This window comes from Carassius carassius, chromosome 32 (assembly GCF_963082965.1).
Source record: "Carassius carassius chromosome 32, fCarCar2.1, whole genome shotgun sequence".
NCBI classification, from domain to species: Eukaryota; Metazoa; Chordata; class Actinopteri; order Cypriniformes; family Cyprinidae; genus Carassius; species Carassius carassius.
Genome location: NC_081786.1, coordinates 16,314,307 through 16,337,833, shown reverse-complemented (window position 1 = coordinate 16,337,833; position 23,527 = coordinate 16,314,307). Strand labels below are relative to the sequence as shown.

The 23,527-nt window shown below is 36.2% G+C and overlaps 1 protein-coding gene across 6 annotated transcripts in view; it reads left to right on the top strand.

Moving 5' to 3' along the window:
- Positions 1-355: 355 nt before the first annotated feature.
- LOC132112844 (echinoderm microtubule-associated protein-like 1) overlaps positions 356-23,527 on the top strand; it is a 67,036-nt gene continuing 43,864 nt past the window's right edge. For 3 of the 6 annotated variants that reach the window (XM_059520538.1, XM_059520537.1, XM_059520536.1), the window contains exon 1: positions 356-517. In XM_059520538.1, the coding sequence (XP_059376521.1) occupies positions 490-517 (28 nt within the window). In that variant the 5' untranslated portion in view covers positions 356-489. Of the gene's footprint in view, positions 518-15,613; positions 16,038-23,527 lie in introns of those variants that run through there. The other 3 variants (XM_059520541.1, XM_059520540.1, XM_059520539.1) reach the window with 2 other exon arrangements.

Below are 23,527 nucleotides of genomic sequence, written 5' to 3'. Positions count from 1 at the left end.
TGATTTAAGATTACTTTTAAAACTTAACGATACACATGTGACATTGATACAACAACACAGGCATTAAATAAACAAGTGTCCTTATTCTTTGTTTCTATTTTAGAACAAGAAATGAAACTTCAAATAGCTGTCACTCGTTTGCAGCCACTGTTAAATTTAGGTTTGGATGGGTTCATCTGGCTTCAGAATAGCTAGAGTGACAGTATTTGTATCCGGTAATGGAGGCTCTCTGTGTAGCAGGCCGGTCAGATTTAATGGATTGCCTCCAGAGGAGAGAGGGAGGGTGTAAACATATTTATCGTCCAATAGTAGCCGGGGCCATGAGTGCTTGATATGCATTCTTTGCATCCCATGGTTCTCAGCTGGCCAGCGAGGGCAGAAGCAGAGAGGTCGGATGGTGTACGCAATCTCAAAGAGCCGTTTGTTTCATCGTCAGAGTTTTGTTTTGGAAACTATCCATTCAGAGAGAGTTTTCCACTTTACTTCATAATGTCAGACTGTGAGGGGCTTCTGATGGGTGAGTATCCAGTGTCAGGGAATTTTGGATTTATACTGTTTTGGCCTGGCTCCATGCTGACAACTCATCCTGCAAATATGTTCTCATAATCTGCTTGATGAGAGTGCAAAGGTTTTTAGCCATATATGGCTGCTCTCAGGCCGACCATCTCTGTCATTGGACATCTTAAGAGAGAGACTATCATTTTCCAGAATGTTCTTCAGTTCTATGTGTGCGTCTGTTGCAAAATATGTGTTATAGCCTCCACAAATAATTTATCTGGATCATACATCACAGCTGAACACTGCTGCAGCTGTTATTTATAACAGTGTCATGTGGATATGTGCTTCCCGCTTGGGTGTCTACATGGCAGTGCATTTATAACATATATAAACATAAGACACGCTTGAAGGGATCATTTCCCTCACATAGAGCAGAGCCTAGCAAAGTCTGAACGGTGGCTGGGTGTCTGCACAGTAAAAACAATCAGATATAAATAGACCGTCTCCCTCCTGGTGCGAAGAACAATACTGTTTACCAGGCATTTTACCTATTAAAGCATTATACTAACCCAGTTAACACTGATTATGCCATAAAAATGTTTAATATTTTAAGGTTTGTTATAGGAATGAAGTCAATGCATTCTCTTCCAAATTTATGTGGTGGTTATCAGTGGTCACGTGTAATAACTCACTGCTGTTATGTGTTTGCCAAGGCTAGCTCTATCTGTTGTTAGGAATCTGGTGTGCACAGATATTCACATATATCAGAGTTTAAAAACATAGGTTTTGAGTAGTGTCAAACACCATCCAGTAAGTGATTTATTTTTTTTTTTTAAATATGTGCTTATTAATAGTCTCAGTAAAGCTGTTTCTAGGGTATTTAACGTATTTGTCTTTTCCCATATATGTTATATCAGGAAATCAAGATGAGTGAGTTAAAATAATATGATAGCAATAACTTAACTATAAAGTGCCCGTGCTTCTCAGTTTTGTTTTTGATTCTCCTGAGAAAAGTTGTGCAGTAATTCCCGGTCTTGAGACTGCACATAAACAGATAACCTTGAGCTGTTTACAGAACTAATTCATTCGGCTGGAATCCCTTTCATAATTGTGAAGAACGTCTTTGTTAATGAAGCTCAGAGTTTAATGAACCCACTTTGTATAATTATTGGGCCTCTGTATAACAGAAGGCCATTTGTTTCCACTGACTGAATCTTAAAATGTCCCACATTAACTGCAGGCTTTGCACTAAATAAACAGTCTGATTTTGACACACGCACACATAATATCAGAACGAATCTGCTACTCTACACTGATTGTTACTTCTCAGTCAAAATCAAAAGGAATGTAGCCCAATGTTTCCAACTTGGCGAAAATAATTACATAAAAAAAACATCGCTCTAAACAAGCGGGGGGGGGGGGGGGAATATTATTTTAGAAATACATTTATTCAAGTTATTTATTTATTTATGTATTTTTATCATAGACAGTAAAAGAAAGATTTTTATAAACACGACGGTCTCCTAGTTTTTGCGTCATTTCCACAACAAACGTTTCTTTTTTTCCTCTTGAAAATGTCACTGAAGAGCATGCTTTGGTTAAATAAGACGCAGTATCTGTGAAAATACAGAGAAAAATCAAGGTAAATATAAGTTTTACATTATTATTTTGCAGTCAACGAGCAATTTTTCAAAAAAACGTGGCAGTATGTATTGTTAATGCTGTATTTATTTTACATAGGCCTATATAAAAACAAATGCTATAGCTATGATATTAGCTTTATCAAGACAGAAAACAGGTACAGATTTTTTTTCCCACAAAAAAAATCCATACAATGTATTTTCCTCCATATAATGCTGTCTTAACAATTTGCAAGTGCAAATAATTAAAAATGATAATTCTTCTGTTGTCCAATTAATTGTTGGTCATTTTTAGTATACAAACAAGTTTTCGACAGTGTGTTTTAGTCTAGAGTTTGTTTGTAGTCTACATGGACAAAAGTGCCCATATATTATAAATAACACCGATGATTTATGTTTACAACAGTATACTTTTTTTCTCATATCGACTGGAATACGTGGATGCTGTAAGTAAACCACAAGGTGTCACTGTTCAGCTATTTACAATAACGATGGCGCACACACTACGCCCACCTGCTAAAAGTCATATAATTCATAACAAAGGAGAATTATATTGTAGCAGAACATTTTTTTTATTTGTCTTTAGTTGAACTGCGTGCTGTACGAATGCATGACATGACAGAAAGGTATGAGTACGACCATGGTCTCTGGTCATCTGAACTCCTTGGGTCAGTAAGGCTTGGGCCTTAACATTATGCGATGTATGATATCCTTTATGAGAGCTGACAGTCGTGGAGATGTGACAAACATCCAGCAGCCTTCATTTGTTTCTATTTTGGCAGGTGAGAATATAAGCATTTCCCCCACCCATGTATTGCTTGTTATGAGAAAATAACAAAAATCACTTCAGACTTGGAGAATCCCCAAGTAGTGCAGCTGTGCCGTAACAGTTTAATTCGCAAACCTCTGTCATGTTGGCCGTGAGGCACTGTGTATTGTCATGTTAAAAAGCATGCTGTAATTTCCATTGCAAGGGTATTTTTATATAATGACTTAACTCATCTGGTCTGGTCTGGGGAGGAGCATCTCCATCCGTAATACAATTTCAGCTTCTTAGTGTTGCTGGGGAGAGTTATTCAATATATTGATCGACCAAAGTAATCCTGACAATCTGAGACTGGTAATGTGAAGTCCCTGTAAAAGCTAGCGGTATGTTTACACTGCGGAGAAAAGTCTACTTTTGATCTACCACATTAAGTTCCCATTAGTGGTTTATGAGCCCTGTATTTTGAACGGCCCATTAATTGGGTTGACCAGTGAACTAGTCGTATCTTATTGGCAGGTATGGAATTTTGAGGGGGGCGGCATTTCACTTCCAACTGTTTAGGTTTTTTTGGAAATTAAATTGATTTCTATATTTTATCCATTCAAATGACTACGAAAGCAATTGGAGTTCCGTACATAAATGTAGCGCTGTGTTTATGGTCTGCTGCACGATGCGTCTTTGGCCTGCAGACTGCAGCCAATAGAAATGCTTCTCTATCGCAGCACAGATTTAATATTTAATAGTAAGTGACTTTTAGGAACACTGTTGTCTATTTTGCTTTATTTCATCAACAAAAATATAGTTCAAAAACAGTCACAGCCTCTGCGCATCTACTGTATAGTCTTTGACACAGCACTATTTCATTTACGAATTAATCTTTGCTTTTGAACAAATCTAGTGAGTCAATGATTCAATTCCCCATTAATAAAGAGAGTCACTTGATTCATTCCTAAATTAATCAGCTGTATGAACAAATCGATTGAATGCATGATTCTGTGGCAAAGCTGCCACCTACTGGTGGTTTCTGTTTCATATCCAAAAAATTACCTACACGCATCAAAAGAATGAGAAGAAATAAGGGCGATGATGTCATTAAAAAAATGTCAAGTTATAGTGCTGCAGAGATATCAACCTTAATTAGCATTAGCATTACTAGCCCCGGCCCGACAGGTGTCTTAATACCAGTTTCGGCCATGGGAGGCGGTGTGCGGGCAACATAACCAAAGATTCATCAAAGAACATCAGCTGTCTGATGTTGACCAATGATGTTGACAGAATGCTGTCTGTCAAATTAATTTAATTCAAATAATGTGTATATACAACTCAAAATGTAATATGAACAAAACGAATAGGAACATATTCACTGGTAAAGGGGAGTAGCTTGAAGGTGTCATGTTTCAAAATCACTTGACATCACCCAACGTTCCTCTGGAGGCAAAACGTCCTCTTAGGCTTCGGCTATGGCTCTAGGGTTGTTGTGAAGGTAGGGGCGGAGCATACAGACTATGCCGTTTCTCGTTTGTTACTCTAGAGTAGACCAATTCACTTTATTGAGGCATACTGCCCCCATCTGGTATGGAATGTGGATTATGACTTGATTTTTTTGCCAGACATGACAGATGGCACCTTTAAAGGGGTCATATGATGTGATTTCAAGTTTTCCTTTCTTTTTGGAGTATTACAAGCTGTTTGTGAATGCATAAGATCCCTAAAGTTGCAAAGACTAAAGTCTCAAATCCAAAGGGATATTCTTTATAAAAGTTAAGACTTCCACATCTTCCTAAAATGCCTCGTTCTAACTGTCACAGTGTCTGGTCTGTGTTTCCCTACGTGTCCACTAGTGTTTTCACTTCCCCATAGTCACCCCACTGCAGGATGGAGTCCTTCTGTTACGAATGCACACATGAATCGAGAGATCCAATTGCAGTGTTTTAATAGGGTAATCCAAAAATCATCATCCATCAGGCAAAAGGTCAAAAACAGAAGAGCAGTCCAAAAAACAAGAAACATGAAAAACACAAGGGAACACGAGAAAGCCAGGTGACTGAAAACAAGGACTCCATGAAACAGACAGAGACAGGCTGGTTTATATGGACAGGTGAAAACGATGAAAGTGGAGACAGCTGAGTGCAATTAACAGGCGTGCAATTAACAGTGATGAATGGGACAAAGGCTAGTGGGAAATGTAGTGCCTGCAGTGGGGTGACTATGGGGAAGTGAGACCATTAGTGGACACCCAGGGAAACACATGCTGTGTCTGAATCCGCTCCCTATTCACTATATAGTGCTCTATATTGGGTATCAGCCATTTTGTAGTCTTGTCCGAATTCTGAGTGAACGACTTTATTCCCTACATTCGTCCACTACTTTTTACCCACAATTCATTCTGATTTCGAGTGTGCAACCGATGTACACTCGCTGAAGCTATATTTCCCACAATCCAATGCCGTGTAGCGTCGAGCTGGAAGCGAGAGTGGGAGCGAGCGAGTTTGAATGAGAGATGACGTTTACATCTTTTTTATTTGTTTTATCGTTTTATTTTTTTATTATTTTTGTTTTATTATTTATATTAAAATATGTTTAATATTTACTAATTTACTGAGGTGGCATCATTGTTAACTTACAAAAATGATGATAATTTGGTGGATAATTTAAAAATGTTCATTAATCACAGTAGTTTATTCATTCTGATGTAATATTAACGGTCGCCTGAGCGCGCACGTATTATCTCAAAACACTGCTTGCGCGAGTGCCAAGATACTTAAAATAATAAATACACAATGAACATGTGTTAATGTGTTTATTTTTATTCTCAGTATTTTAATAGCATTTAATGATTATGAACAAAAGCATTACAAAAAAAAACAATTATATACCATCAATGAAACCACAAAGCTGACGCAGAGGTATGTATAATTGCAATATAAAGTCATTTTGAGTATTATTGCTATTAATATTATTTTCTAAAATAAAGTACATGTAATATGAAAGTACATATGGGAATGTTTTTGCAACAGCTCCAAGTCTCACGTGCAGTGTATACGTCACTTTCCGAATCCGTTCACTTATTTGTTCACTCCTTCCTGATATAGTGAACTCAACTGCCATACACTATATAGGGATTAGTGAATGAGTGAGCGAGTGAACGATTTCAGACACAGCACCAGACCAGACACTGTGACACTAACAATTTGTGAAGATTCGTTTCTCCGATCACAACATGGTTTTATGTTTATGCTGCATGATACGCAACGTGTAAAAAGACAGTATAAGTCATTATAATCAGTAGTTATGTCCCCACTGGACGCAACAAACGCCTAATTTTGAATGAGTTTTATCGCTTTTGTCTTATCGCCTGGGGACACACAGCATCACAGTATGGTAAGGGGCGTAACATTTCTGTCACATGCTCAAGGGATTCGACCAGTCACTCTCAACACACTGGATAGCTGACCAATCAGGAAAATAATATGTTTTTTTTTTTTACCTTAAACTGTATAAACATTTTATTACACCAAATACACAAAATAATGTTCTTTTTAGCTACATCATATGACCCCTTTAAATCATTTGGGTTTCTATATTCAAAACTTTATATTTTAAACGTCAGTCTTATAGCATTGTTATTATGAGATGTGTTAATTCCACCTCTGAGTTTGATGCCTAAATTCAGATTTTAGTTCTTATTGTTAATAAAATTTAATAATAATAATAATAATAAATAAAGGTAATTTTAATGGTCAGGACAGGTAGAAATCCTGAAAGTACAGTAGTTTCATACTGCAGCATATGAATGGAAACTAACCATAATCTGCAGTTTAAAGCTCTTCTAGATTCTTGAACATGAATGATGTGATGTATGTGAAAGAAAAGAGTTCTGTGTTCTTGTATAGGTCTATGTAGAGCATCATATATGTTCATCCATATATAGTAACTGGGGGATGGGATTTTCCATGTATCCAGCAACAGAAGTCAGATATGATTAATGTTTTCCCTGCTCCACGGGATACAGAGCTGTGCAAGCAGGAGTACATACTCTTTTATATAATCATCACAGATGAAAGAACATTTAAATCACACGTGTCATACAACCCACATACATTACATGTCATTTAATGAGAACAATATCCACATTATTATCTTTCTTTATGTAGTTCATTTATAAACACTTCATGGCTGGAATATTAGATTCTGCTTGGCCATATGATACAGCAGAAAATATATCATATTTGGGGGTTGCAACTCATTTAGTGCACTTTAATCATGCTGGCTGTATGATTGAGTGAATTTATGAGTGCTGATGTAAGGTTTAATGACATCATCATCTGAATGGGAACAGTAGAGGGTGTCAGATAGATGCAGTCACATTCTTCTGTGTCCCTGCTCCCCCTCCCATTCTACTGCCTGTTGGTCCACACTACAGGGACCACGGGAGCAGGGCTTGGGCCAGGTGGTGGTCCGGGGTTTTTGGAGAATAATGCCTCAGGGGAAGCCGCATGGCAGGCTGCCCAGGTCCCCACCCACACCAGCTGTGTTAGGGGCCCAGAAGTGGATAAAAAGCTTGTGGAAATGCAGATCACATGATTGAATGTTGGTCGCCTGGCCTTGTGTTTGTTTGTTGAGAATATGTGTAATTGTGACCGTAATAATACTGCAAAAATAATGTGTATAATGTTCAAAAGTTGTGAAAATAAGATGCAATATTTCAGCCTCGCTTGTAATGTTACTGGGAGGCTGATTTGCTAATTCTGCAGATCTTTTTCTTTCCACTAATCCGGTATGCTTTCATTGGACAAATTAACCACAGTTGTGTATGATGTCATCTAAATGATGTCACCGTGGCTTGACCAACATTGTTTGACTCATGATGTTAACTGATTAGATTTAGAGCAGTGGTGAGTTGCATTCATATCGATCACAATGTCTGTCTGTAGTTCTGTCATTTGATGTCTGGGTTCTACGTTAATTGTGGATCTGAACTGTTTTCACAGCCCAGAGGATCGTAAGTGCTATTTCAGTCCCAAAAGCAGATGACCCCTGTTCAGGGGCAGATAACTGTAGGATACATAGAAAGAATGAACTTGAGACAGAAAGAGTCACATGAAGAATTATGAATACAAGATAGAAAAGACAGGAGAATTATGCATTTGATATGATAAGTATATATAGTATATATAGTTCCTTGCGAAAGTATTCATACCCCTTCATTTATTTCATGTTTTTTTATTTTGCAGCCTTGTTAAATGGCTTTAAATTACTTTTTTCTCCACATCAATCTACACTCCATACACCATAATGACAAAGCAAAAAACAGAACTTTCACAATTTTGTACATTTATAAAAAAAAAAAAACTGAAATAAGTACATTACATAAGTATTCAAACCCTTAAATCATTACTTAAAGGTGCCATGTGCAAAAATTGAGCTAAAAATATTTAAAAAATTACCTACACGCATCAAAAGTATGAGAAGAAATAAGGGCGATGATGTCATTAAAAAAATGTAAAGTTATAGTGCTGCAGAGATATCAACCTTAATTAGCATTAGCATTACTAGTCCCGGCCCGACAGGTGTCGTAATACCAGTTTCGGCCATGGGAGGCGGTATGCGGGCAACATAACCACCAGCCAACCTGCAATACACGAATAACTCGCACGGCTTGTGGGCGTAATCTAACCTGATGTCAATCAAGCGGAAGGATGGTTGAAGCCCTTGGCAAGAGACCACCACCCGCTACAGGGAAACAACCGCGCTCGGAAACACAAATCAAATCCGATAAGAAAAGGAGCCAAACCAGAGTAAACATCGGCACTGCTTTCAATCGCTGGAGACAACTGATGGACCTGAAAGAAATGAGGTTCGACACCGAACTTGCAACATTTTGGATTGGTAAGTTAGATACTGTTAGTATTTCGCTAGAAGTTTGTTTTATATGTTTGTGTATTTTTTTTCGGGAAGTTATAACATGTATCGAAGGCTGTTCTATAAACGTGCTAATGTTAGCGATGGCTAACCGTAGCTGCATTTGATAATTAGCTAGCTATAACTTACCCATTTACGTGTGTCTCACGGTCAATGCTTGAGAGTTGGCAGCTCTGGTTACGCTAGCTTGGTCAACATCAGCTGTCTGATGTTGACCAATGATGTTGACAGAATGCTGTCTGTCGAATTAATTTAATTCCAATAATGTGCATATACAACTCAATGTAATATGAACAAAACGAATATGAACATATTCACTGGTAAAGGTGAAGGGGAGTAGCTTGAAGATGTCATGTTTCAAAATCACTTGACATCACCCAACGTTCCTCTGGAGGCAAAACGTCCTCTTATAGCAGCGGTTCTCAATTCCAGTCCTCGCGCCCCACTGCTCTGCATATTTTGCACGTTTCTCTTTGTTAACACACCTGATTCAGATAATCAGCTCGTTAGAAATGAACTCCGTGCATGAACTGTTTTTCAAATGTGCATTGCTCCCTACTCTCTGAGCAGGGGAAATCTGTTGAAGTTTACCTCACATCGAAACATTCATTCACTGATTTGTGCTGTGCAGCGTCTTTAAACATGGACAACTGTGACATCATATACCTCTGTAAATCAATACAATTTAAATTCACGTCTTGCACACTTCAATGCACTTTGATTGGAACATATAGCTACGTTCACTTCGAACTGGAATCATGGCTGAATATCCTGTGATGACCACTTCGCAGGGCACTTATGTTCGAATAGAACAAATGTCTGAAGCTCTAAGAGAAACGTTCAAAATGTGCAGAGCAGTGGGGCGCAAGGTCTGCAATTGAGAACCGCTGTCTTATAGGCTTCGGCTATGCTCTAGGGTTGTTGTGAAGGTAGGGGCAGAGCATAGAGACTATGCCGTTTCTCGTTTGTTACTCTAGAGTAGACCAATTCACTTTATTGAGACATACTGCCCCCATCTGGTATGGAATGTGGAGTATGATTGATTTTTTTGCCAGATATGACAGATGGCACCTTTAAAGGAAGCACCTTAACAGCCTTAAGTCCTTTTGACTGCAAAGCTGAATTTTCAAATTACCAATAATCTTGTACCTTAATATTTCAAACAAATACTGACATTTCCCCAGTGTTTAGCTGATGGCCATTTCACTGTCAATCAAGCCAACTAATGGTCAGTTATATATTATAGTTTGTTGGTTAATGAAGTATTAATGCAAGTTATTATTAATCAACTTTTCATGCAATTTTATTGCACGTGATATGATATTTAATGACAGAAGTATATCTAATTTGGCTGTTAAATGTTCAGACTGATGACTGTGTGAGGGCTGTGGGGCGATGCTGTTGCTAGGTGGTGACAGAGTCATAATAAACATGGCTAACCTAACATGAGATTATCCAGTATCCAAAAGTAGCTGCTCAGGGTTTTGTTTCAAACACTAAGAAAAGAGAGATTTAGAAAGCGTCAACTTCATTAGACCATTTGTTTTTCAATTGACCTGTACAGAGATTCCAGTGTCACTAGGGATTATGTCATCCCTTCATAAAGAGTCATTATTCATTCACAATATATATGATAATAAGTTGTTATATAATAAGAAGCTTGCACATGTAAGATATTTTAATGAGCTGGTTGAGTCTGCGCTTCATGTGAATGTTAATTCACTAATAGGCATTGGAGCAAAGAAAGGTGCAGATGCTATTTTAGTCTAAACCTCAGGCACTGGCATGGTCTATTACCCTGAGATTATCAACACAACCTCCTGACATTGCTTGTGACATGCCATTAAAGGCAGGGTAGGTAAAAAAAAATGTATAAAAAACTTTTTTCCAAATTTGTTTAAACTTTATTTATATATCAATACATAATTAAAATGTAAGTACTCTGAAAAAGAAAGTATAAAAATCGAGTGACTGTAGACCTCTCACGACTGTTTTAAAGACAGCTCATTATTTCCATTCACTCCACCCCCTCCCTTCTGGGCTCCTTCCAAAGCCTCTACTACGGCTCGCTAAGTAATGTTATGTTAGCTATATTACGCAGCTACGTGTGCTAATGACACATGCTTCATGAAAAAAATATGTATGATCAAAATACAAAAAGAAAGATTTACCTGTCCAGCAGAAATAAAGCCATCAAGGAGTCACTTTTCAGCCCCTTGAGTTCCCTCAGTTCTCGCCATCGCTGGAAAGCCACGCCGATATAAACTCGCGTTTTATTTCTTTGTTTATCCAAAGACTTTTTGTTCATTGCCTTTTCTTGTACTGTTACTGTCTTCCTTTTTTTGCCTGGTTTGCCTTCACTAACTGCATAGGCTGGTACTGTGAAATTTGCTTGCTGTTTCTCTGCCATTGTTTTGGTATTCCTAGGATCCGTGCCTGTTGAATTCCTCAAATCAAACGTGCACGCGCAAGTGGGCAGGTCATGTGTGGCAAAAGGGTGGTTGCCATGGTTGCGAGAGAGAGACAGTCGCCTAAGCCAATCCTATGTTTCGTCCCGAAATGGAAATAATGAGCTGTGTTTAATACAGATTAAACGGTCTAGAGTCACTCGATTTTTATACTCTTTTTATCAGAGTACTTACATTTTAATTATGCATTGATATATATAGAAAGTTTAAACAAATTTGGAAGAAAGTTGTTTATACATGTATTACCTACCCTGCCTTTAATGCAGTTATAGTTCTAGTGGAGGAGAAAAAATGTCATCTGATTGCTAACATTAATGCTATTTTTCATGTACAGTAGGCAGATTGTTGTATAAGATTATTGTAATATTATTTAACAAATAGCTTGCTTGAACTAAATGCTACGAAATGTGGTTCCTGTGTATGTAGATCTTCAAGGCTGTGTACTGTAGTTATGCATTTGTAGGTTAATATGCAAATTATTTTCTGGTTAAAATTTTAATTAAAACAAAAATGAAACATAAAAAAACTAAATAAAAATGAATAAAACAAAATAAAATTTGTTCAAAATTAAATAAATTTATTTTATTTTTAGTATAAAAAAATTATCTGAAGCAGATGGATACAGTAGATAGACTGTACTCTTCTTTGTTTGTGTATACTTTTCTTGACTCACTGTAGTTTAGAGGCAGTACTTCCTTAGTTATAAAGTACTGTGAATATAAGCATATGTGGACATGCAGGAATGTTAATGTAGTCTTTAGATTATAGTGTATAATTTTCCTTAAAAAAACTGGAACTATTTCAGGTGCCGAATATATCTAATCCCCAAGAAGCTCCTTTATGATGCATATGTGTGTATCATTTTGTGTTTGTTTAAGTGTGTGCATATGTGTTTAAAAGAAAAAGGTGCAGCCAACATAATTGGAGAACAATAGGAGGGTGTAGCACTGTACTGTTGCCACCCGAGGGATCCCCAGACTTACACAGAGATGAAGAAGTGCTTCTCCTAGCCTCTCTCCCTTCCCCCAGCTGGTGTCTGTCTCCAGGAGTCTGTGCACTCTCTCTAATCTCACAGCACCACCACTGGACTATATTTGCCTCGATTAACACGCAGGCAGTCGACGCCAAAAAATCATCAAGTGCTTGTGCTGTTCTATAGCAAATTGATAGAATTTCAAAATAAAAAAATGGAATCTTAGAAAATCTAAATTTGAGAATCATAAAATATTAATAGAATTGCAGTTTCACATTTTTTTCTGTATTGCTGATGTTTTCACTATTGCTGTTAATTGTGTACACACACACACACACACACACACAAATATATATATATCAGCTTTTTTACAACAAAATGCCTGATGCATGGATGCATCTGATGATTTGACATCTTATGTGATCACCGTAACAGAGAAGCTGCGACAGCTCAGAATATAAATCACTATTATAGGCACTGTTTTGTATTTTATTTTACACTGTTTTGTACTTGAATAAAAACATGTTTGCTGTACTATGAAGCAAAGTTTTTAGGAATAATAAAAAAAAATCACTTTGAGTTAGAAATGACTTTAACACAGAAAGGTGAATGACAGAAGCTTGAAATTTCTCAAACCAGACAGCTAATAAATGTAAACCATTACTGAAGGCTTATCATCATGATTCAGGACAAGACAAAACATTTTTGAGCACTTTATATTGTTACGCACTGCTTAAATTTGTATCTAAATAAAAATTAAACCAGAAATCCTTCATGAACATGCTAAATATTGACTGTATTTAATTACATTATGTAGTAATGTAGTAACCCATATATTATGTATTACAAGTGCAATGGCATTAAAATCGCAAACTGAATATGAAAACAATTAATTGACATGATCAAAGGTCCCTTTTTAATGATTTCAGAGGAAGAGACTGAATGGATGACTGCCTTCTGGGACTAATCCTTGATTTGATCTTTAGCAGGACAGACAGAAGTGGCAGTGCCTGCACTGTTATGGGGTCTAAGGATAAACTCTATAGGCTCTCTAATGCCAGATTCAAGGAGCACTGCTGGCCTTGGGACAAGAGAGAGAAAGAGAGACACCAGTGGGACATGCAAATGTCTCATCATCCACCACTCGGATCATTTCTTTTTTTTTGGCTTCTGAGGCAAAGCCATGGTCAAATTGGACACAGAAACCCCAGAAATCCAATTTAACACAGCTCTCTTCCACTTGCCATCATTTGAGGTTGGGGGATGGGGTCAGGAGAATAATCTTTAAAGAGGCTCTTGCAGCTTTTCTATCCAATTTTTTTTTCATTTGACTGTGTTTTGTCTGTTTGAAGATGTGTAAATAAAGGCCACGTCGTAATTCTTATGCATATTCTACTCTATGCGCCTGTCTCTTTAATAATTTAAAGAGGTTTTCCCCTGTGACGACCCACAGTCAAAACTGAGATACACTCTCATTCTCTTTCTGCCAACCTTGGTTTCTCTTTGATGGTCGTCCAGACTGCTTTGTCTGTCTGAAGGCAGATAAGGGTTGAATAGTCAGTGTTTAGCTCTAATTTTTACTCTAAAAGCTTGTTTGAATTGTGGAATAAAGAGTAGAAATCAAGGTAATGTACTGTGTCCCATACGTAGAAAAGTTCCCAAAAACCTTCCTCCTCATATGGGAAGCACTATTTTATTACTTTACTGTCTGCAGTGTTGGGGTAACTTACAAAAAGTTTCAAATAGTTTGACAGCGGCTTTTTAAAACAGTGATTACATGTGGTGTAGCATGACAAAACACAAGAGTATGTCACTATATATGTAGCGTTGTATTTACAGCTGAGTGAACTGGAACAATTGTCAAAAATATTGGTTACACTTTATTTTAATGTGTCTTTGTTACAGTGTAATTGTACATTTGAGTACAGAGTAATATTGATTAACTACATATGGTGAGGGTCGGGATTAGGGTTTGACTTAGGGTTACTTGCATGTAATTATGCATAATTTATTGTTATTATAATAGCACATTTAATGTGTAACAAGAACACCTTAAAATAAAGTGTTACTAAAATATTTACTTACTTCATATGAAGCACTTGGAAATGTGATTAATTTGAGTGAATTTGATTAAATAGGTCATTCATTTAAATTAGCTGATTAGAAAAAAAAATATTTATTATGCTACATTTGTTGAAACATTTTGTCAAATGTCACAATTAATCACTTCACCTTCTTATATAAATTGTGGTTATTTTTAACTTTATTGGTTGTTTAAGTGTTCATGTACCTATTTAAGTCATATTTAGTACGTTTTTTCGTGAGCATAAATAATGCTCTGATTGCAAACAAAAATAATACATCATTATATAAAGATATTTTACTATAACTTCAATGTAACGATGCCTTTTGTTAGTAGCTTGTGTAGTTCAAAATATAAATAAGTTTATATGCATATGTATATGATTTTATATACTATTGCTCAAAAGTTTAGGGTCAGTATGATTTTGTTTCCCATTGTAATATTTTAATTTAGCATGTATTAAATTGATCAAAAGTGACAGTATAGACATTTATTTTGTTAAAGTTTTTTGCAAAAATAATGTGATATTTCTATATATCCGAGAATCGCAGTTAACAAGGAACATTAAGATTTGTTTTCAGCATAATAAAAGATGTAGAGAGAATAATAGAGACTGGAGTAATGATTCTGAAAATTCTGCTTTACCAACACAGGGAAAAAAAACATTTTAATATTAATTTAAATAACAGACCTTTTAAACTGTATAATATTTCACAATACTACTATTTTTACAGTATTTTTAATAAAATAAATGCATCTTTGCTGAGTATAAGATTTATTTTTAATCGTACTGACCCCAAACTTTTGAATGATAGTGTAGATATGTTTTTTTATATATATAAGTGTTTCACAGTACAGTGTCTTTCCTGCTTCCATGAAACATGGAAGCTTATATTTAGCCTAAGCCACAAACAGTCATAATCCTCTTTACTCCAGTGTGCAGTTTAAGTACAACTACATTCTGAATCAGCATTTAAAAACACACAAAAATACCCTTAATCAATTGCAGATTTTAACCAACTCTAAATATTGATTCACACCAACTTGTTTCTATTTTAGGACACCTCTAATGCAGCAAAGTCATCTTTTCTTGCTTAATTTCTCCAGCACTGTTTCATACAGTGTCAGAGTTGAGTCTCAGTCAGCTGGAGAGGGAGGGTTTATGTTTTGAGTGAGGCTCCACCCCCTGCACTCTGATTGGTCCGTTCCCTGTCAGACCGGGACTCACAGACGAGCTCAGCGGAGTGTCCTCGACACATTACACAAACACTCACACACTCCCAACACAAGCACACACTCCTCTGAGAGCTCAAGCCCTGGACTGGATTCTTCTTCTTCTGAAGATCTCACACAGGAAAACACCACAGATAGAACTGGGGAAAAAAGTGCACAAGAAGGCAAGCATTTTATAACTTCAGAAAATATTTCCACTTTCTTTTTTTTGGAGTCCTAGTCAAGGACAACGTCTGAGTTAGCGAGCGTGAATGGGTTGTCATGGTGAATGACACTGGCAGGCTGATCCTAGAAGAAGACTGGATGTTGAATGGACAGAGAGCTGCAGTGGCCAGCCAGCGAAAGTAACAGGAAGCTATCGGAGAAAGGGAAGAAGAGAAGAAGAGAATGGAGGACGGCTTCTCCAGCTACAGCAGTCTCTATGACACCTCTTCACTGCTGCAGTTTTGCAACGGTAAACTCATCATGTTTTCTGTCTTTAGTCTGAGAGCTTGTCCATCTTATGATCTACATGTTCAGGTAAACATGTTGCCTCAGCTGTACCTCAGGTGCTGCACTTAACCTTTATGACCTTCTTCAGTCCCTCAACTTTGAGAAAGTTTTTAAATCCTCTTGGCTGTGATAGATCATTTTGAAAGGATTTAATAGTAGTTGACAGTTTTCTTCCACTGAGATGCTCCCGAAGCATGTGTTTCTAGAAGGGCATCTCTCAAATGTCATGTTTTTCAGATACTTATAGTGTTTAGGTGAAGCATATTTGTCATTCCTGAGATTGAAGGTGTTTGATGTTGTCTTCCATCAGACTTGTTCGTTTTGAACGAAACAATGCAGAGAATCATCTCTTACGTCTTTATTACAGCAGACTATTATCCAGTGAAAATGAAACTAAAGAGCTTTACGACAAGCTAGAGGACGAGGATGTGTGTTGGGGTGTTTTTGTTGTTCTGCCATCCTGATTGCGATCTGTATTCTGTAGTCATGTGTGTGTATGCTGGCTGGTGCTTCAAGGCTTTTGGGTGAGGGTTGATGATAAAAGAGGGAAAGAAGAGAGGAGTTTGGGTGGTTAGTAAGGGATTTCCTTGTTCCAGGATGAATAGAAGTGAGTGTCACTGTTCTGTCAAACACCATTAATCTCTTGCATTAAGGAACCTCATTTGACATCACAGCGCTAGAGAAAGCCATCTGAAGTTCTCCTTGCTCTTGTGTAGGATGTGATGCTGTGCTGTTGCACGAGTTTCTACATTAAAGCTTTTATTGAACTGTAGTTTAAGCATTTATTGGTGAGGGTTTATTTCAGTCTATACTGGAAAAAAAGGCATACTATCTAAGTAAATTTCACAATTAATTACAAAAATGGAAAGTAACAAATTGAAATAAATATACATTTTTGTAGTAGAAAGACTGAAGGAGTATTTTCTTGTAGAACATGCTTCAGTAATCTTGGATTTATGACTTTATTATTCTTTTTTTGTACAGGGTACTCAAATTTCTTGTTTGCAAAATTAAGTCTATCTTTTTACTCTAAATCAGCATTCTATCTTATAATTCTGTTCATTCTAGACATTCACAGTATTTTCATATTATAATGTTATCAATTAGAGATTTTTATAATAAATCAGTGGATACGGTATACATGCTAAAATTAAACTGGATATTTAATTGTGCATGCATGTTTTTTTAAATCACTAATAATTACATAATAATAATTTAATGTAATATTTGCATTTATATTTATTGTTATTATTATTATTATGGTTGTTGTTAAATAATAATTTTATAATAGTAATGTAATCTTTAGCAAATCTTCCAATAAATGTCCATGTTTCAAACTGTAAATTTTAAGGTTGTGATGCCCGAATTCACTTACAAAATGCATTTAAAATGATTGTTTTCAGTTTTTTTTTGTTTTTTTTTTCACAAAATCGTATTTAATTTTAATATTGACCATTTATCAGTTGTCAGCCATGAAATGGAAAATAACTAATAATATCAGCTTATAAATATTGACCAGAATTTAAATATCAGTGTGTCCCTAATGTGTTCACTCCATAATCTTTTTTAAAGTTCATTTTGAAAATCCAACATTAGAGTGATATTTGTTTCTGGGGTCATGTGGCGTAGCTGCATTGGAGGTTGCTGACTTGTTTACACTGAAGCTATGATATGATTGTGTGGTTGTGGTGTAATCTTCTCTTTTATCATGTTGGCAGTCATGACTAAGAAGTCTTCCATTCAGCAGAGCCCCTTTAATCTGCTATAGGCCTCATACATCAGTTACACTTATAAACGTCTTGTTTTACAAGTTCTTAAATGAAAAGAGGCAATTTCTCTGCTTTTCTGCATTCACTCTGTTTAGCTGAGTGAGAATGATAGCTGGCCTGTATTCTGGTTTGTCAGGCCAGCGTAGGACTGTGGGTAATTGAATGAGGGTGTGCTGGAGAGCGCTGCGGTGAGGTCATCAGTACAGTGCTCCGCCGAAGCTCTGGATCTGGTATGAAGTCATTTGTTCTTACATGCTTCACGAGGTTACTGATCGGCAAACTACACTGTTGTAGGGATACTGGGCCAGCAAAGACTCATCTGCTCTTGAAGGGACAGTTCAGACAAAAAATAATAAAGACATTTTTTCAGTTATTTTGCCTCCACAATCCTTCAGGAAATTACCAAAATGATGATGGTCACATTTTGGTTGAATGAAAACAGTCATTTAAATTAAATCTTTAAAAAAAAACACAAAAAACAAACATCTGTTCACCATGTTATTCAAAACTGTTAAACCAAAAAATATAAAAGATGATATGAAATAAAAGATATTTTGAAAAATGTATCAATGCGTGTCTATACGTTGAAAGTCAGTTGGGTTCATTATTGTTTTTGGCTCCCTTTGGGGTTTTATTGACAAAATATGTTATTTTGTGCTCCACACACACACACACACACACACACACACACACACACACACACACAAAAACTCATACAGGTTTGGAACCACATGAAGGTAAATAAATTATGAATTTTCATTTCTGAGTGAAATATTCCTTTAAGCTCAACCTTTAAATTATGGTTTTCATACAGTCAAATCATTACCATCATCTTATTTCCTCAAGAATTCTGAAAAATAAACTTGTGTCCTTACTCAGATTGACAAAAAATATAAAAAACAATATAAAATGAAAGATATTTTGAAAAATGTCCATACAATGAATTTCATTATGTTCAGTATTGTTTTGCCCCCCCCCCCCCCCCCCCCCGTGACTTTGATTGTATTGATGAAAACTGTTGAAACATCCTCATGTCTTTCTAAACCTGGAGCCCAAAATAAGATATTAGGAATGAGCGAATGATGTCAGAAGTGAACTAATCTTTTAAGACTGACCTTTACATAATTGTTCTCATTCAGCCAAAACGTGTCCATCATCTTGGTTATTTCCTGAAGGATTCTGGAGATAAATCAACCTCATGTCCTTACTCAAATTAAACCTTGGCGGTGAGTTCTGGCAAAGGATATCTGGTGTTCTGGCATCAAGACGTCTACCAGACATCTCAGTCTTTCTGACTGCTGTTGTCTCATTCAGCTGCTGCTGCCAGAGAAGTGTTCTTGGCACTCGGCTCTCACTTCTTATTGGCCGTCCTTTGAGCCACTGATGGATGCATGTGCAACAGGATTAGGATTAAAGACCTGTTCACGTTACCGACAGAACCAGAAGAGAAAACTGAAAGAGAGTGAGAATGAATGTCATGAACAAAAGCTTCCACTTGCTTCTACACTTGACCTCTCCACAACTTTAGCAGCAAGAATAATAAAAGGTTGAAATTCTAATGCAATTCATAAGAGCCACAGTTGGAAGACATAATTTATTCACTGTTTTCTCATTGACCTCACAAGGCTGTCACTTGAATTTGGAGGTAAATGTTGATATGCAGAAATGAACTCTTCCAGGGCTTTCGATTCGTTCAAAGCTAGACATTGATTTCTTTTAGTATTGAGGCTCTTGTGCTGTTATTCAGTGAGCTGTGCTCTCATAAAAAATCGCAGACTGAGGGATAAAACTCATCTTCCCCTAAATGGGTGATATTGACACAGACGTTGTTTGTCTGTTATGTGGCAGACCTCAGGTGACTTGCATTGGCTCTTTATCTGGCAATCTCTCCCATTACCTTACTGATAACAATTCTGAAACCATCATCTGCACAGGCTTTCTATCTGAGAAGACCGAAGTCATTAGTGCTGTACGCTCTCTCTCGCGTCATATGATCCTTCAGAAATCATTCCAGCATGCATTATTATCAATGTTATAAATGTGTGTGATGCCTTATATTTTGTGGAATATGTGATAACAAATTTGAAAGAATTTTTTGATAAATAGAAAGTTCAAAACAGTAATTATTTTAAAATATTTAGAATATTTTTAAAGCTTGTTGAAACAAGAAAGAAATTATTTCCTATGGCAGTCAATTTTGTTTTCAGAGAAAAAAAATAACAAGGTAGTTGTTGTTTTACAGTTGCAACTTTATTTCTTAATTATGATTTTATGCATCATTTATGCACATTTACTATTTTTTTTAACTCTCATTTGCAAATGTACTTGCAAACATTGCAAACATTAAACTGCAGGTTGTTTATTACTATAAACTTTTTTTAACAATTTGTTTATACTTTTTTTTAAATACTTTTTAATAAAATATATATTAAAAAAGAATAAGAATAATAAAATACTGCTGCAAAGTTCTCCACTAAATAAAATACTCTCAGTCTCAAACCAATATCATATAATAAAATATTATGTAAAAAATAAATAAATAACTATGATTACAGTGCAGCATTACCAATCCCAGCTTGTAGGCCTGCTCATATTTAAAAAATATATATAACTTTTCCCAGGTGTAAAGTGCAGCATGAACAGTTTCAGTTTTTAGACCTGCTCAGATTTCGTTATTGCGTTGGACCGATCGAATTAAGAGCAAAGGTCTGTTTAAATGCCGACGGGAGCTGCGTTTGAATTACAATCGTTTTTTTTCCTAGTTGTAGTGATGTTCACACTCACGTGATGCCTTTTGAAAACCTTAGGCCGGTGACACACTGGCATATTGCACCTGTCCAACATAGTCTATTTTGCCGTCAATACTGTTGACGGTGTCCTTTATCAGTAGGCTTTATATTTATGCTCAACATGAAGTATAGATATTGTTGTCATGAAGACAAGATCCTGGTCTGTCGGCGGCCTCCCTCTGCCACCTACAGTAGTCAGGCACGATTCTGGTGTGTAAAGACACAGAAAACACGAAGTAGCCGTCACGCAACTGACACACAGCAGAAACGCCACGAAACGGTCCGTTACGAATACACGTACCGTTACACCCCTAATATATAAATATATATATCAAATTGTTACTTGTAAATTGTGATTTTTAATTTTTACATTTTTCACTCTGAGGCAGAAACATGCTTCCATAATTTTCAGACTAACAGATTGACACTCATGAAACTTCACTGTAACCTACCAAAATATGTTTTTCCTGGACATGTTGGATTTTGCCTTTTAGCCATAAGCAGTGCAGCGTTCAAGGTGTCAGCGACATATCTGAAGCATGTCCCACTGAAGGCATAGTATTGTGCTATTTTTGTACATTAAGGAGGTTTTTGGAATATTCCACTCACTTATTCACTCTCAAGGGCTTCCAAAACAAAGAGGCCTTTGTGGGGGTGTCAAGCAGAGAGGATTATTCAAATTTTGCTTCAAAATATGCTAATGCTTTGCAATGGCAAAACATAGTGCATGTCTTTCATATACCGTGTGTTGTGTGGACCAGATTAAGTCCAACCAAAAGGCTTATTGGGATTTTATATTTGAATTTTTCAATGTTTTTATTGTTTGAGCATCCATTATCCAGTGGAAATTTTTGAATTGTAAGCGTACCACTGCGAAATCACAAGTGAGAGCCATGGCAAGCCTTGCCCTGTTTACGTTTGTTCAGAGCAGATAATGCATACATATCTGGTGAATAAACATACAATCTATACTATTATAGTATTTATGAATACTTTGAATGAGCTTTTATTTTTATATTTTCAGTTTGATTTTAGTTTTAGTAATTTTTTATGCTCGTCATTTTTATTTGTTTTTGTTTCCTTATATTTCTATTTATTTAAGTATTAGTTTTAGAAATTAAGTTTTATTCAGGGATAATTTAATTTTTTTATTCAAATTTTTTTAAGTTAAGGTTTTCAATCTAACATGTATATTTTATTTTATTTTTATTTAATTTCAATTAAGAAAAAATATTTTAGTATTGTTTATGCACTAATTGTATTAATATTTTGAGTTACCTTTTATTTTTACATTTAATTTTTCACTTTTAGTCATTTGATGTGCTTGTCATTTTTATTATTTTTTGTTTTTAATATTTCTATTTAGATTTATTTTAATTTAGTTTTAGAAATTTTAGTACTTCTACTTTTATTTTTTTCAGTTAGCTGCTGATGCAACATTTCTAAGTTTTGAGAAGTGTTTTTTTTATATATATATATTTTATTTCAGTTAAGGAAAATAGTTCAATAGTTTAGTTTAGTAATTGTTTTAGTTAACAATAGGAACACTGACACACTTTCTCCTTTCCATCAGCTCAGTTGTGCTGCGCAGGGGTTTGACATATATGATTTTCCGCATGTAACATCCAGGGTCATTAGCGCACAGCATCCGCAAACCCACCCAAAGAACAACACTTCAGTTCATTTAAACCACCCACCACCTGCTGTTCTGGGCTGTTTGTTATGTGTCTACAATGCCCTGGGTTCTGAAGGAGAAGAAAGCCCAGGCTTTCACACATGCTGAAAAGAGCATTGTGTCAGAATCGGGAAAGCGGAGCCAGCCATGAGTTAACGCTGCCCTACTTTTCTCCTGCTCTGTGACTCAGACCCTCTGCGACTCCTTCAAAATCCTCAGTCTCCTCTCCTCCTTCCCTGCCTCCTTTGCCACCAGAGCTCCCCACGGTTTGTGCCATTTCTCAGGAGAGCATGAGTCAGCACAACCTGCAGTTTCTGCTCTACCCCAGCGTGCCTTTTCCAGGTTGGTTTTGTCTTCTGATCTCTATGGTGACTTTGTTGGAGTGAGAGGGTCTGTCACTGGGTGGGTCCCATGAACAGAGGCCCCGGCTGATTAAACATGGAGACAGATAAGTGTTTTGTTGTTTGGAGAGTTGTGTGTGCCATTCCTCACTGTGGTTGACATTAAGGTTACCTGTGACTGAGCGAGTGGGCTTTCTTCATTGATTAGTCTATCGAAATGGATTTCAAGCATATGGGTGTGGTGGGGAGCATGACATGATGTGTAGCTTCACTTTTACTGCGCTTTTAGTCTTTTAGAGCAATCTTTATATTGTCTATAAGTGTGTTCTGTTGTCTGGAAAGGTGTCATTAGCAGCAAGGCTCTCCAGACATGCTAAAATGCATAATATTAGGGGTTTTTTTCAGTTTACTTTTTTATTCTTTTACCTAAATTATTAAATGAATAATGTACCACATCTCTGGACATATTTAAGTAATATCATTATTTACTCATCCTTGTGTCATTCCAAACCTTGTATGATTTTTTTTTTCTGTTTCCCTAAAAAAATTTATCAACTATTGTTTTCAACATTTTAATAAGAATGATTTCTGAAGAATCATGAGACACTGAAAACTGCTAAAGATTCAGCTTTGCCATCACATAAATAAATAACATTTTGAAATATATTAAAATGGAACACAGCATTTTTGAATTGTAACACAATTTCCCAATACTGTTTTCTATTATCTGTTGATCAAACAAATGCAGCACTGGTGAGCAGAAGAGACCCCTAAAAACTAACCAAACATTTGAACTGTGAAAATAATCAATTCGTTCATGAAATTTAAAAAGCAAGAATTTATTCTTATAAGTGATATCAATCAGATTGATATTATTA